The sequence below is a fragment of the Pocillopora verrucosa genome, chromosome 14 (assembly GCF_036669915.1).
Source record: "Pocillopora verrucosa isolate sample1 chromosome 14, ASM3666991v2, whole genome shotgun sequence".
Taxonomy (NCBI): Eukaryota; Metazoa; Cnidaria; class Anthozoa; order Scleractinia; family Pocilloporidae; genus Pocillopora; species Pocillopora verrucosa.
In genome coordinates, this window is record NC_089325.1 from 9,012,731 (window position 1) to 9,026,094 (window position 13,364).

The 13,364-nt window shown below is 38.6% G+C and overlaps 2 protein-coding genes across 2 annotated transcripts; one reads left to right on the top strand and one right to left on the bottom strand.

Moving 5' to 3' along the window:
- Positions 1 to 3,610: 3,610 nt before the first annotated feature.
- Positions 3,611 to 6,487, bottom strand: LOC131777738 (potassium voltage-gated channel subfamily A member 7). The gene is made up of 2 exons (XM_059094065.2): positions 5,197 to 6,487; positions 3,611 to 4,498 (listed from the first exon to the last, which is right to left on the bottom strand). Exons 1-2 carry the CDS (start codon positions 6,410 to 6,412, stop codon positions 4,161 to 4,163), a joined length of 1,554 nt encoding a protein of 517 aa, XP_058950048.2. The 5' UTR covers positions 6,413 to 6,487; the 3' UTR covers positions 3,611 to 4,160.
- A 1,384-nt stretch (positions 6,488 to 7,871) lies between these two features.
- On the top strand, positions 7,872 to 12,969 carry LOC131777737 (neuronal acetylcholine receptor subunit beta-3). Its single transcript, XM_059094062.2, is given in 10 exon segments — positions 7,872 to 8,014; positions 8,484 to 8,620; positions 9,016 to 9,060; positions 9,549 to 9,655; positions 9,750 to 9,960; positions 9,962 to 10,208; positions 10,658 to 10,881; positions 11,334 to 11,439; positions 11,639 to 12,244; positions 12,367 to 12,969. Coding segments are annotated over 10 exon segments (1,962 nt in total). The 5' UTR covers positions 7,872 to 7,944; the 3' UTR covers positions 12,576 to 12,969.
- Positions 12,970 to 13,364: the final 395 nt, after the last annotated feature.

Here is a 13,364-nt window from a genome sequence, read left to right on the forward strand (position 1 = left end):
ACTCAGATAGGTCTGCATAGGCATGCAAGCAAATCTCTCAGAGTTTGAAATGTTTACCCTGGGAGTAAACTTTTCAGTTTTCAAACCAGTTGACTCTAAATCCTAAATCATCTCAGACTGCTCTGATTCTATAGCCAGTCCCAGATCGAGGGGAGACTTGCATGGAATGCGGTTTTCACCGCTAAAAAACAAGTCTTTGAAGTTGTAGAGTACTCATAGGTCAAGTGATTACTCTCATTCCTCTAATTCAACTGTCTTTTATTCAATAATCAAGATAATATATTTAGCGTACAATACTCGAAGTCAGTTATTTTGCTTCCACTTGGAGAGTAGATTTACGGCACGATTGGAAGTTCCTTACAGTAGTGACGCTATGTGACCCTATGTAACGCAATACACTACATAAGTAATATTCTTCTGAGAGTCGAGGGGAAGTGCAAAAATGTTTGCAAGGTAAAACCGGCTACAGACATGAGTTTTTTTTTCTTACACGGCTCAGCTTACAAACTGACATAAAATTGTTCGCTTTAACCAGCATCTCGTGTAGTAAGGCAAAATCTTATAACACTAAAGTAACTCAACTTGAAAAATGATTTAAAATCTAGGCACTCATGATATTAATTGTGAATAAAATTTATTTGTGTAGATCGCAAACTTTGGAAGTAGGTTACAGACGAATAAGTCCAAGAATGAATAAATGAAAAAAATATTGGTTAGAGGTAGGCACTTAAACCGGCTGCGCGGTCGCTACTCTCTTAAAAAAGTGCTTCTCTCCTTAACTAAACGAGTACACTGTACATTATTTTAATTTATACAGAGTTTGAATCCAGCGTTTGTATCTGGAGGGTCTTATATGAATCAGTCGAACGTGACGAGTTCCTTCCAACTTGAATTCGACGTCATCTGACTCAATGCTTTGGGTCTTCTTTGTAATTACGCATGCCTTCAAAATGGAGTACGCTGACTTGAATAGCACAAGCCTATAGCCCGCGTCACATAATGGGACCAGAGAAGAGAGTGAGGACTGGAAGAAAATCAGCCACGGAAGTAAGGGTCCTAACCCCTGGGAGGAGTGAACTGAAGTGAGTTGTAACGCCACTGAAAAATATGTAGGGAGCCAACTCAGCATGGCCACGCAAGATTTTAGCACAAGATAACGTGATAGAGATTGCCGTTGCTTAAGAGATGTGAAAGGAGGAAGAATTACTCGTGGGTTTTGGAAAACTCGTTTCCTCGGGAGTTTGTGGGAGATTCTTGACGAGATAGCGAACGGATCCCTTGGATTTGAAGGACGTCGGGTTTCCCATTCGGCCTCCTTCACTAAACTGTTGACAGGGTGTGCGAAGACATTCATTTTCTTTCCAGTGCCTCCATTCGCACCAGTTCCTGGAGTGGTCAAGCTTTTTCCGTCTAGGTTTCCCTGGCGGAGAAGAACTTCTAGTAAAAGATTCTCTTGGTGCAAACGAGATTGATACGAAGACTTCCTCGAAGCTAGAGGAGTTGCAGTAACAGACGTAACACCAGACCTTCCGCTTGACCGCCTAGACCAGTGTGACCTGTTCGACCGGCTTGTTCCACGTGACTGACTTGATCTTGAGCTGGTGGCTGTTGTCATTTCAGGGTCGTTTATCTTCATTTCGCATATATGTCGCTCCCAGAGGAGCAGTACTGGGTACCACCGACGATGTCTCAACGCTTTGATAGCAAGAAAGATAGTTACGGAATGAAGAGCGAAAGAACACCCGAGATAGAGGATAGAATAGTTTGAGGGAGTTTGATCATAGTTGAACAGAATATGAGAATGTGACTGAGGGAGACCGTTGTAAGAACTCCAACCAACAATTGGTGGAAGGCTGAAAAGAAATCCCATTGACAAGTTCATGGCAAGGAAAGCAACTACTCTTCTCTTAGCCTGACGTTTTCTAGTGAAAGGAAATTGAAGTTGTATTTTTTGACAAAACACAGCAAGAAAGAAAAGCACCAAAAGAGAAGTGATATGTACCCAGGAGCTCAGAAAGTTCAGGCTCTGACAGAGTGTCTTATTGTGTTCCCACCAAACCGGGCCTGTAACAAGAGTCACGAGGGAGAGCCCAGGGCCAAGCAGTGTGGCCGTGAAGTCGAGTGCAGCTAAAACTGTTATGTGAGGACATCTTAGGGTCGAACGATAAGAAATGAAGGGAATGGCAAGATTTCCACTGACACCTAACAACACCAGAGCACTGGCGAGTAGAAGTTGGAGGGTACTGGGAACGATGAACATGATTCGCTGGTAAGAAGTCACGTGAAACACCGGTCAAGCGGTCAACTATCTGAAGAAAAAAACCACAACATCAGAAATTAATTCAAATTTAAATTTTTCCGACGCGGCGAGGAAAGAAAGAAAACTGGTGAAGTCCGTAAATGAAGGGGCAGTCACCACAATAAAACAGATTGATGGGCAGTTTACGTGTTTTGTAGATTCTCCGAAAAAAAATTACTTGTGTAATGAAAACAGGGGTGAATGAGGCCTTATGTTTTGAGGAACAAACTGAGTCCTAGGGCGAGTTTCATGTTTACTCAAGGTAGTTTCATTCGTTATTAATTTGGATTTCATCGGTTGTGTTCAAAGTACTTTGCACGCAACAAATGCACATTGGAGAATTCAAAGTGCACATTTGGATGGTATCTGTTTGCCGAATAATTTTCATTACCGAAAATGATAAACTTTCAAACTCTTCCGATTGATGGTAAGAATGTTTCGAAACAGGCAATACACTCTGATCACTAATAAATTATGGCCGCGGGTGGAACAATATCGCGGAATATGAACAGCAGCGGAAATCCTAATGTATTTCGTGAAAAAAAAAAAACAAAACAAAAATAGTTATGTTTTGGATTATAGATAACATCTATGATCACATGGTTCGAGATCAAATTTTACCTCTTGTTTGTTTCCAAAATACCAGTTAAGCCAGCAGCGACGCTCGCCTTTCTTGTTGCCCTTTACTGCGAAGGAAAGTGTGGGATGAAGGGCAAGGCACACAGACTTTAAAAACAGTCAAACCATTATTAGGAAAAAGAAGATGATAAAGAAAGTCAATTTACGGCGTTTACTACCTCAATCAGAATATAAATTAACAGAATAACTGAATTAAATCAAACGCCAATTTATTAGAGAAGGGTATAATAGTCCCCTTACGGTAATTGACAAACCGTGGCCATGAATACGAAAAGTAATTTCCAATCTAATTTTCACTGTGCCTGGATTCTTGAGTATGAAAGCAGACTTAAGAGATGAAATAATATATGACCGTTTTTTTTAACAATAACGCCATATCGTTGCAATTATAACTAACAAAGTGCTGATTTTGTGCTTGGAAAATTAAGAGCGATGGGATTGCACAGAAAATTGTTACTGATTACCTTTATGTCATTATTCCTCTGAGAGCGAGTTCCCTTCTTTGTACAGATGTGACGTAACATTAAAAACCGAGTATGTTTTGCCCTAACAAAAACATTGTTGATCCTTGATAAACAAATTATGATTTGCCAATTACATCGTTGGATGCCAATTAACGAATTAATTTCTGTTTAATTATCATAACAGAGAAGAACTTGCCGTGTAAATAACTAATTATTGTTTCAAGGTCTTATTAATTAGTTTCAGTTTTGTTGTAGCCGTATTTTAGAAATGATACAATTAATATTACAGTGAAGAAAAAGTGGAAAAACTAAATCACGACGAACTGGGGGGCAAAAACTGAAATGAGGAATATCAAATATTCATTATCTGTGATGGGAATGTATTTCTCTCTTTCTTTTCCATCAAGAAAGTGAAAGAATTATCATATCTAAAGAATAAAAATCTGCGACAAGCGAAAGTTGGCGCGCAACACGAAAACATGTCCGGGGTACCGCGCCCCTTCTCACTCGTAGGTCCCGTTCAGCGATAATTTTTTTTTCTGCTTGCTCGCCGAACTTCGCCGAGATTAAGGCATTGAATTGTTGAAACAGTAACCTGTATGAAGAAAATCGAGAGGCGTACTTGCAGAAATGGGCATAATTAAGTAGGCCACCAAATATGAGTTTAATTCCCTTGACTCTCAAAATCAGAGACTGCAAGATTCTCGAGCATACAATGATCAAGTAATAAGTACAGTTATATTTACGAAAATAATAAATCATTTCCATGGTATGAAGTTCTCTTGAATATCTGAGTTTCTTATGCTGGAGGTGTATGTAAAATTCTCTATCCACCCTTCTTGTTGGTGTTTTTCAGACCGTGAATCTCCTCTGCCTTTTCTGACCAGCGGTTCATTTACTTGGCATTGCTCATGCGTAGTGTAGTCAACCGTGTAAGCTCTCTTTCTTTGTTTTTCCCGCATGTCGTACCCATTACTTTTCGGTTTGAACTCCTCCTGCTGCTGATACCGGTTAAACTTTTCAAAGATGATTGGCAAGAAGGGTGTGATGAGTAAAGCTCCAGACACTGAACACACTCCACCTGTTATCTTACCCCCTGTTAGACAACATCAAGAAATTGTTAGGATTGTCTGTCTGAGTACCAGTCCAGCAGTGTGATAGAGAAAATAAGTGTTATTTATTGATTACAAAGCCACTCGAATTTCCTGTGATCGTGGAGTTGTCATGGTGAAAATAAGCACGTGAGACCTTACATGGCTTGGTGTATAAGAAGAAACACATAATCTACTTAAGCCTTTTACTCCTTTTTCCCCAAAATATCAAAGCATTGTCCAGAAAACAGGTTGTAAAAAAAAGTCTTATTTTGATAAGACACTAAATATTTTGGATAACTCAAAAGGAAAAGTATGGAATTAGCTAAGGAGAAATCCTTATAAGGTATTTGGATACTTCATGAGCCAATAGCCCTGTAATTAATCATCATCCCGATGTAAGATAGCGCAAAAGTGAGAGATGCTTGAATTGAAGTAACTATACTCTGAAACCCACGATCAGAAAATTGTAAACAACAGAAACCATGATGTTTCAGCAAAGTAATTAGTTTGTGGTTTTGGGTTTGATCGCGTGCACTGAACTTTATCAAGATCGACCAGTACACAATTGACCTCTCAGGTTCAAATAAAAGCGTTCACGGTTTGCCGGATCTCAATTTGATAAGAAAGTAACCCAAACCACTGAAGAATGTATAGAAAACTAGGCTAAGAAACAGCCCCACGAGTGATATTTCATTCTTACCTAGTGTTTTAGGAACGATATCTCCATAGCCGAGCGTTGTTATGGTAACCATAGCCCACCAACAGCTCACCGGGATACTCTCAAACTTAGTCCCCTCGTGCCACTGTTCACAATAGTAAGCTATGCTCCCAAAGAGAACAGTTCCAATAATGTTCAGAAATAACATTGTCCAGAGGTCACCAATACTGTCCTTGAAAGTTTTTCCCAGTACTTTCATAGTAGTAACATAGCGAGATATTTTTAATACTCTAAAAACTCTTGACAAACGGAGAATACGCAAAATGTACAATGAGACGCGAATAGATCCAAAGGATATAAACAACGAGATGTAGAATGGAACAATGACTACTAAATCGATGATATTCAAAGCTTGAACAAAAAACTTTCGTTTTTCTGGAGAAACGGAAAATCGTGCAATGAGTTCCAAAGTAAACCATGAAATACAAGAAGCCTCCAAGATATGAATGATCTCTATTTTTTGTGTCTTTGTGGAATGGTTGCCATAACTCGAGTTCTTTGATGTGTTCGATGCAGCATTTGATGCCAAGGTCACGGGTTTGTAGTTCCTGAAGGTAGGGAGAGTATCAACACACAGGATTATAGCTGAACAGACAATAACGAGTAAAGAGAACAAGTTCACCAGCCTAGCTAGTGCGTTTGAATCTGGAATTTCACAGATCTTCCATACTTCTCTTTGACACTTTCTTAAAGGCATAACTTGTCTCTTGGTCAAAGCACTTGGCAAGGCTAATTTTGTCTTTTTGATATCTTCGTTAATGTACTCATATAGCCCAAAAAAGTAAAGCTCATCCGCCAGAAGCTGTTCTGGAAAGTTTTCGTCGGGAAACATCAATCGTCCCTTTGACACGTAGAAATGGAACACGGTTTCGAACGCTGTTCGATTCCTGTCGAAGAACAGTTCGTCGCGTATAGAATCGTAGAAAAAAGCTCGTTTTCTACGATGCGCCAGTAGACTGTTGGGAAATAGAGATAACAATCTTCCAGTGAAGAAGTATTTCTTTCCACTGACGTTCACAGTAATTCCATCATTTCGATCACTCACTTTTCTCTTTTTGCTGCTGTATGGTTGGATGATCGAGTGTTTGGAAGGCTCTCCAAAGCGGTTAAATATATGGGGCTGCGTCAAGCTGACAGCTCTTCGTCCCCTTCTTTTCGGCGCTCTCCTGGGTAATCCTTGTCCGTATAAATGAAGCATGTTGGTGTTTTGATGAGAAACGGTAGACGTGACACAGGTGTTCCGAGTTAGGTAAGACTGATCGTCTTGTATCGTGCGATGTTGTTATTTAAGCTGTTTTTCTAACAGCGGTGCAGATTTCTAGAATAATTAGTCACGCGACACAGATTTCCAAAGATGACTGATTTTTTTGACAAGATATGTGAATAGATTAAGGATCAAGAATTGACTCTTGATAAGAATTGCAGCGAAAAAAAAATTCTGATCAGATTCTAAAAATGCATGGAAGCGTACTTCAGTGCTAATCGAAAGAGGAGTCAGTATCAAGTGTGCTCTCCTTCCATTAGGTTATTTTAAAGCGACAGCGGCTCTTAAGATACTAAGTGATTCGTAAACAATATAAATGAAGTAAGCTATTGTTAGGATTAATTTTATGGGCGTACAAAACTTAAAAATATTAAGAATTAATTTTGCGAAAGAGCATTTCCCTTTTTATGATAACTCAATTACTGAACGGATCCGATAAAGATCATTAACCTTTGCAAAAATTAAAAATGTTTCGAGACTCACTACTACTGAAATCGTTCTTAATAACCTTCTAATGCATCACCGACGTTCGATAGAATTGTTATCTTTTAAACGTATAAATAACCTCTAACCTGTTCGTTTCATATCAAACTGTTAAGTCTGGTACCTAATGAAGCATGTTCAAAGATGGCAACTTATAACACCTGATTTATGATCAAGATTTTACGTCCGAGTTTTACTAACTTGTATGCCTTGTCCAGGAAAATCAGGAGTTTGGAATGCAAGTGACTAAAACATGGAAATGCGTTTAAGGGCGAGCAACACACTAATGTTTGATCCCCTGATGGCCAGGAGTGATAAACTGATAAAGTTCAGGACCGGAATGCTTTATTAAAGCTCACATTCATTGAAATTGCCTTCTAAATTTATCAGTGTTTTGACGTTGATTGACAGTAATTGTCCACATTTTTATTGCGTAGTAGAGGTTCTAGAATTCTTGATCATATCGGAGTAAATAGGATTTTACGTATTACACGTGTTTTCCATAAGAAATTCTATTTCTGTACGTCAGCAAGAACTGAAAGAATCTTAGTATACTGAGTTTTCGTGCGCAATCAAAAGGTTCGACCCAGTCAAAATTCTGTGGAATTTTCAGCTCGATAATTTCAAGTACCTGTAATTTGGTTAGGATCCGAATTGAAATTGACCAAAACGTAGTATACTTTAGAAAACAAAAACCTGTGCACCGCTCAAAAATGTTCAAAATCAATTTTGGTTCTTTCGTTTTATGCCAAATTATAGTCCATTTTCACACTAATTTATGCGATATATATTTGTTAGAGATTATTACGCTCTTTCTGGCATATGAGCTTGTTATAATAAGGCACCTGTCAAACGTCACTTAGGCGACATGGAGCAGGTACCCTCATTACCAGCTAAACCTGAGAACGAAACTTCATTCCCTGGTTCTAAATTGATGAGTTCTCCTTTTGCAGGCTGCTCTTGAATCCTCAGCAAAGTTTCCAATGAGGGAAAATTCAGCCATTTTTAGCGTAATTGTCTTTGGTCTCATTCTCAGCACACTTGGCGATCAAGGTATCAAACATGTAATGCCTACTGTGACGGTATTAACTTCTTGAGGATAAAACTTAGGCTTGTTAGTGACATCTGGTATGATTTGACAGTCGTTTCTTCGGTGTTGAGGAAGTGCCTTGTACATACGTTCGCGGTCATAAACATTGTCCAAATTATCTTTCAACTTTGTTATAATTGTTAGATCTGATGAATATGTGGACGTTGGAAGTATGTTCTAGGTTCCCCTTTTTCAATGAATGGATTGGAAATGTACCAAAATTCTGAAAAAGGAACTTGGAACCTTTCGCTTCTTGGACAATTTTGACATTGCACGCGACATTTGAATTCAAGTGTTGCAAGTGTTGCAAAATATAATTACGCCTTATGAAGTTTCGGGCCGTTGGAAAATATCGATTTCCCGAAAAAATGGAAAGCAGCGTTTTTGCAAGCGGAACAACATTTAATGGAAAACATTATTAAAAATCCGCAGATTGTTCGCTCAGGAAAGGCAACAAGAACGAAAAGATTCTGCGACGAATCTTGTTTGCAAACTACAGCAAGAACCAGCGTCCTACGACTCCAGTGCATATCTCTCTACACCTGGTTGTTTCCAATCTTGATGAAGTGGTAAGTGAATCCCGACTGGAATTGGGCCAAAATAACATCAATTAAAGTTCAAATTTGTAAAACACGTCTCCAAATTGCGTCCTTTTGACTCATTGTTCAGCTTTAAAACGTTAATTTCTAATACCAGTTGCATTAAAAATAAAAACATTTTATTGAGATATTCGGGAAATTGCCAAAGAATTGAATTTCCCCTTTTAAATATATTGACATTAAATCCATTCCTTTCTCAACCTCAACTTTAAGCTAAGTATTTTCATTCTTCATCATGAATTTCAGCCTCCTTAGGAAAAGTTATTTTCAGGATTTGCAAACTTAACTAAAATTTTGCTGGAACCTTTTCTAATGATTGAACAAGTGAGACTAATCTTTGTTGCCGCTATGTATTTTGAATTAAGGATCCGAAGAAGGAAGAAATTGGTTTAGCAATTTGGCTTCGAATGGTGAGCATGTCTTGGGAAATATCTTTATAACAAGACACTTAGTGACAAGAGAGGAACTTAAACTTAAACGTTTGGTTGAGAGTCCTCATTTGAGAACAACTCAAAGGGACCCGAGTTGGAACTCTTTCCTTCAACAGAATTTTTTTTTCTCACGAGGAGGGAAGAAAGCAGATTTTGCCACAATTTCTATCATTCGATCTGGTTTCGTTGTGATTGTGAGGTGAAAGTCATCATTAGAACTTTCTGATGTGTTTTTGTAACGCACAGCTTGCAGAACGAGTAAGTGAATGAGTGAATGAATGAGAAAGTTTTTATAAATGATTATTTACGTACATTAAACTCCTTTTTATCAATTTTTCCACAGTTATCCTTCAATGTAACAGAAATTTGTTGTACCTCACGAAACATACCATGAAGATTAAATAACTTGATATTTAGATTGCAAAATGTCTTCCTAAACTTTCCTTTCATTTCCAATCTAACTTTAGTTCTGGATGGATAACCGCTTACGATGGAACGCAACCCAGCACAATATCACATCTCTTACCTTAGATTTCAAGGAGGTCTGGACCCCAGACATGGTTCTTTATAACGCGTGAGTACAGTTCATAGGCGGTCCTGTGATTTGCCACTGGGGACCAACCAGTTGAATCTTTCTTTCCCTATTCTTTCCTACTTCGCTTTTGTAGAGTTGGTGCCGTCAGAGATTTTGGTTTATCAAGCGATGACGATCTACCCATGGGCCTTATCGTTTATAGCAGCGGTAGCATCTTCTTCTCCCAGCCAACGAACATCCGTAGCGCATGCGCGTTAAACGTTGCCGACTTTCCTTTTGACGATCAGACTTGCCAATTGACGTTTGGTTCATGGACTATGGACTCCAGCCTTGTGATACTGGACCTTGCGCAAAGAAGGAATCGACATGACGCAATTTGTAAAAAACAGCAAATGGGATGTACTTCAAATATCTCCTGAAGTACGCATGCACGACAATTTTCAGGACAACGATTTTTCTCTTGTGGTGTATACCATAATGATCAGGCGAAAATCACTTTTCTTTATTGTCAATTACCTCATTCCTTCGGTAGTTATTTTGGCTTTATCCCTGCTACTGTTTCTCATCCCGCCTGAAGTTGGAAAGCGAATGGGTAAGAATTGTTCTCGTCTTTTGACTTCTGGCATAACAATAGACTTTGAATCAAGTCAAGGGTTGTGTATTATCATAATATTTAACACGGGAAATAGATTCTATCTCCTCTCGGTACTAACAGACAGACAAATAACCACGAGAAAAATAACACGCAAACAAACCTGCGAGTCGAGTTACACGCAAAGAAAAATCAAGAATGCGCCTGCAGATATTGCTAAACGGTCAGGGGTAGCTCCAGATAGAATAGTAATACAATATACTATTCATTATAGAGAATCCTCTTTTAGTTCTTAATAGTGAGTAGTTACTGAAGACTCCAAACGCTGGCTAGCTTGATAATTTGTACTGAGGAAGAGACTGGATCCCAATTGAAATTGTTTCATAATTAATCCTGTAGTAATAGCGTTATAAAATGTGTTATTATTATTGTGAACATTAATATTTCAGAGGCCGGTATAAACCTTCTACTGTGCTTATCTGTGTATCTCCTGCTGTTAAACACAAAGATGCCAAACGCCTCAAAAAATTTCCCTCTGTTGACAAAGTTCTCCGGCTGCGCAATCATAATCCTTGCATTGGCTATGTGTTGCACGTGTTTAGTGTATGCTGTTTATTTCATGAACTCATCCGGTGTGGAGTTGCATCATACTTCGCTTTTTATTCTTTTTAAGGTACGAAAAAACCAGTAGCGAAAGAGTGACTTGCATATTCTCAAGGACAATCCGAAATCATGGACAAAACTGTTGAGACAACTAAGCCGAATGTACGCTTATCTCCTTTGTTACCTTTCCTGTCAACTTTCTCTATTTCAAGGTTGTCAAAGCGTTTTTTTTCTACTTCCATGATGTCGGGTAGTAACAATTTTAGAAGCGGTTTGTTCAGAGGGCTGGTAAATGAATCGTCTCAACAGTTTTTTTCTCGCGATTTTTGATGGTGAGGAAAGTTGTTACCCTCCTACTTCAGATTGTCCGAAATTGAAGAGACCAAAATCGGTATTAGCTTCAGTAGGATCTCTGAGTATTTAAGAAAATTAAAAAACTGCTTTCCAAATTAAAATAAAACCAAGAGCATAAAAATCCACTCAAGTAACTGCCACCATTAAATCGAGTTATATCTTTTATAGAATTTCATATTACAACGGCTACAACCACTTCTCTTTACCAGTCCCTGCAGACGCTTAAAACGCACACGATCTCGAGCACGATCAAAGGTTCATCCTTCACAAACAGGTATGCAAATAAGACAAGCTCTCACGCAAAGCTCATATTTTTCACTAAATGATGTATGAAAGAATTTAATTTTCCACGTGTCGCCTGAAGAGGATGTTATTTCTTGAAGGCACACGACAAACGGAACGCTTATAGATAATTACATTTTATTTTAATTATTTCATAGAAGAGGTAGTTTCATTTTATTTTCTCCCATCAGTAGACTTAGATTTGACGCCAGATTTCGATGCCAGGAAGGATAAAACTCCCGAGGAATGTCACAAAGATGATGGACAAGCCCATTCAATTCAAGACCCACCCCTGATAATTACTAGTGATAGCCATGGTACAATTCCCCGGATTTCTGCAGCAGGTCGAGTAGATCAGGAGGGTCGCCTTACACTGGTTTCAGTTGGTTCTTCTTTCGAATACAGCAGTAGCGTTTCGAGTACTGCCTCTGTCAGGTCAGATGAAAATGTCAAAGCTGTTATGGCTACCTATAATGAATCAATTGCAGCTGAATTTGTAAGAAGTGAAAGCCTGACCGAAGATTGCAAAAAAGTTTCTTTTGCTTGCGAGAAAAGCGAGTCAAGAAAAGTTGTCAAACGAAGAGCAACCAAAATACACGACGGTGAGTCAGCAGTAAAACGTACTGAGCACACTCTGGTTTGTTCAGCGGGATCATCTTGGTTCACTCAGGTATCGTGGGATGAATCATTGGACGACAATGGCAACGATATCGAGGACATTTCAGGCCGTCTACAAGAAGGCGTAGATCAGCTAAGAGGATTTAACAGCGGTTCAGATACCAAAGATTCTGACGTAGGTAAGACAAGATGCTATTGGACAAGGTGTTGTATATTATATATTCAATAAGTCAGCCCACTAATACTTCAACTTAATTAATGACTTACCGGTTAACCATTGACTTTAATATTTTTGTTTTAGATGACATAACCACTGCTATTGATGGTTTGGATTACATTGCTGAGTATTTTGAAAGAGAAAACACACAGAGGGCAAATACAGAACAGTGGAAAAGAGCAGCCATGGTTTTAGACAGAGTATTTTTGATCATTTTCTTTACGGCTATTGTAGTTTCGCTCTTAACTTGTTTGTTGTTGGCTGCAAGAGTCAGGAAGTATTTCATTTCGTAACTTATGACAATTTTGAGATATTGAATGTTTTACATTGCATCTTACCTCTTTTCTCGCCAAATCTCTGTTTTTATCCCAGGTATAGATCACAAATAATGCGAAAGTAGCCATTGTAAAAAATAAAATGTACCGTAAGAAATGTCTTAGTTATTCCAGGTTCTTTCGGGCAAAGTCTGATGCATTTGGTTCGATTTTGGTCTAATCCATGATCGCTCGACGAAACCCACCTTTTTCTATTGGGAAGGGAACGCATTCTACACATTCCCTAGAATTATCAATCATTTCAACATTTGGTTATAAGACTTTTTAAATCGGCGAGTCTCTTTTAGGAGAACCATGGCCTTTTACCATCCTAAACTCCTAAACACCTTGTTCTTAAAACTGAAACTGTGCTAAACTGATTGATGTACGAAAAATGAATAAATAATCTCGCAGTGAATAAAGAAGGAGAAAAGACCATTAACTGTGAACAGGAGAGAAATAGGATGTCGCTGTCACCGATGAAAAGGTAGCCAATAGTACGCATTTGTTGCCCCTCGGGATATGTTATCCAAGGCTGTAGCGGACTTATCAGATGGCGATGGTGTTTAATCGCTGCATAGTGTCATCTGTTGTTCACATTGTATAAATTTGTGAACGCTCAAACTATAAGTGTCAAGGGATGCTCCATGATAAAACAACATGGAAAACCAGAACCATATAAAAACGTGGACTTTTTTGTTGCCATGTCAACCTGCAGGTATTTAAAAGTTTCTTAAGCGATTGGCAATTGAATGATATTAAATTAGC